Below are 2,703 nucleotides of genomic sequence, written 5' to 3' on the forward strand. Positions count from 1 at the left end.
CTCAAAGCCAGACTATCTCTCTACTGACCATGAGTTTCCATGAGGCTAAATTATGAAATATCCTGATCGTTTTAGGTTTTTTTAACTTGGATTAAATGTTAACAGTGTTTTAATTCAGTGGGACTTCGCATGTGGAATTTTGTAGTAAAGTGCAAGACAAGGAGAGTCTAACCTGTAGACCATTAAAGTTCACTAGAGCTTTATCTAACACATTTCTTTTTCCGTCTAGAGGCAGAATAGCCCTTGGTCTTTCCCATGGCCATCCAGACATAGATCTTGGTGGCTCTGCCCACCCAGCCAGAAAAAGATGGTAGCTAGTGTCACTGAAGTCCACCCATAACTCTTTGTTGGGGGACTGCAACCCGTGCACACACAGAACCTCACTGCAGCATGCTTCTAAAATTAATACACTTCAGAAACTAGTAGGCAAACCAAATAATGATTCCCCTTGCTTACCTCTGGAATGAGCTGGAAAATTGCATTAGAGAAGAGAGTACCAATGGCCAAGCCCACAAAATATGTCAAAACCTTGGGGAAATATGACTTCTTTAAGAGGGGAGTTAAAATCAATCCCAGAAGTGATGCCAAGTTAATGATAGTCACAGCCAGGAACCCAAATCCCCAAACTGTGGATAAACAAGAAGAAATATAAAATATTTCAGTATAACACCCACTTCAGGCTGTTTGTGATTTTTGAACACCTACATTGGTGTGGAAGTGGGAAAAATAGTGGTTTCCTACGTGAAATCATACTTCACAAATATAAAAAACTTAAAATGCATGAATACTTAAGATGCATACCTGCAGAAAGGAAGTATCCAGAAACACTGAGATTATCATATTAAAAATGCAAACTGCTATAAGTGTAAGATCTGGGATAGCCTGTCTGCTGCTAGTATAAATCAGGTGTGTCTACAACCAGTGAAGAGTAAAAGTTAAGGCTTAGGCCAACAGTCAAAATAGCTATAGCATAGACATAAGACAAAGCTTATTAGTCCCAGAGTTATATTCAATTGTCATTTACTCCTAAGGAACTCCAAGATAGAAAGTCTGCTGTCTTGGCTGTAGGAGATCTAAAAATCCTTCCTGATAAAGGATGACTCCTTCAAATCATCCTGAGGTGGTAACTTTCTGTTCCTAACACTCCTTCTCCTCCTCTAATTCAAAGTAGTACTGAGGCTGAAAATGCTGCCCATCACTGCTTATCAAACAGGTGAGATGGCAGGTAGCTAATAGTAGAGACAATTATAATAGAGAAATGAAAGCATATTAAAAAAGAGGTTCTAGGTTCAAAAAAAATGGACATGTTATTTAGGCATACAATGGGGAAAACTTCCTAACAAGTGGCAAATGCACCAGGGTTCACCATAGCTATAGTCTCAGATTTTGATAGTTCAGACACCAGGACTTGTACAAAGCCATACCATAATTATTCTGGAGTCTGAATTACATGTTGGGCTGTTTGCTGTTGTTAATAAGCATCACAAAGTGTGCCTCTATGCATGACTACTGTTTTTTCCCAGTGACATCTCAAGTCCCTGTGAGCACAGAGAAAAGCTTTAAAAGTTGTACTGAAGAGGTCAACAACGCTGCCTCAAGTGATGCAACAGAACCACAAAGTTATCCAAATCAACAGTGGGTTTGTCTATAACACAAACAACAATCAAAGCCAACACAATGTTGGCTATATAAGAACAGTTCGGTATAATCCAGAAAGTAGCATCATTGTAAGCTTTACAATATGTAGAGAAGTTACCATAAATTCCGTTCTCTCCAGCAGAAACTAACAGATCAGATGATGATATGCAACCTGAATTTCCTGCAACACAGTCGGCAAACACACTAAGCTAGATTCCTCACCTGCAGCTAAGACGGATCTACTTTGTTTTCACAATGTCACAATTTTTGTATGTAATGAATTTTATTTTATGTCAAGAACAGAAAGCATTAGAAACATTTAAAGCATTTGCAGAAGGTAAATCAATGCCAATTTTTCAGAGAGATAGACAAAGAGAGGCAAAAACATACAACTAGCTACATAAGTGATTCATTTGCATTAAAATAAATTACAATTAAGCTTGTAAATATCTTTTTGAAACCAAATCTATAATAAACAAATGGGCTTCCAGTGCCACCGTGAGTCACAAATCACTGTCTACAGTTTGGGTTTACTATAGGAGCACGACTCGCTTTCAGTTTGGTATACGGACAACTCCTGAGCATTATCCTGTGCAAAACGTACATCTTAAACTCAGTTAACAAAATAAAAATCCCATTTATCAGATATGAAGCATTTAGTTTCCTTGCCCATCAGACACAGGAAAATAGAACAAGTTTCAAAAATTACAATAAAGAAAGCCAGTACTAATTACTTTTTACAACAAACGACAAAGAATAAATTTTGAACTTGTGTGTGTAGATCAGTGGATGACAGAGATAGGAGAATGGAGCTTAAAAGGAAGCACAGAAAAATAGGTTATTGCCAAATCATGAGAGGCGTTCTCACAATACTATATGCATCACTAACTGGCCTAACTTTTCATACTGGTACTCTTTGTTCAGAACAGCAAACATTACGACACTTAACTTGGATGTGTGTATTGGGTTTGCTGGCAGTGTTTTGGTAGTGGGGGGGCTACAGGGGTGGCTTCTGTGAGAAGCTGCTGGAAGCCTCCCCCATGGCTGACAGAACCAATGCCAGCC

General features: G+C 38.5%; 1 protein-coding gene across 1 annotated transcript in view; it reads right to left on the reverse strand.

Moving 5' to 3' along the window:
• The window catches only part of SLC39A8 (solute carrier family 39 (zinc transporter), member 8), a gene marked incomplete at its 5' end in the record, with an annotated part of 16,154 nt that overhangs the window by 9,126 nt on the left and 4,325 nt on the right, over positions 1-2,703 (reverse strand). The window contains one exon of the mRNA XM_010156160.1: positions 457-626. Coding sequence (XP_010154462.1) covers positions 457-626 — 170 coding nt within the window. The remainder of the gene's footprint in view (positions 1-456; positions 627-2,703) is intronic.

The sequence above is a fragment of the Eurypyga helias genome, unplaced genomic scaffold (genome assembly GCF_000690775.1).
Source record: "Eurypyga helias isolate BGI_N326 unplaced genomic scaffold, ASM69077v1 scaffold12027, whole genome shotgun sequence".
In the NCBI taxonomy this organism is placed as follows: domain Eukaryota; kingdom Metazoa; phylum Chordata; class Aves; order Eurypygiformes; family Eurypygidae; genus Eurypyga; species Eurypyga helias.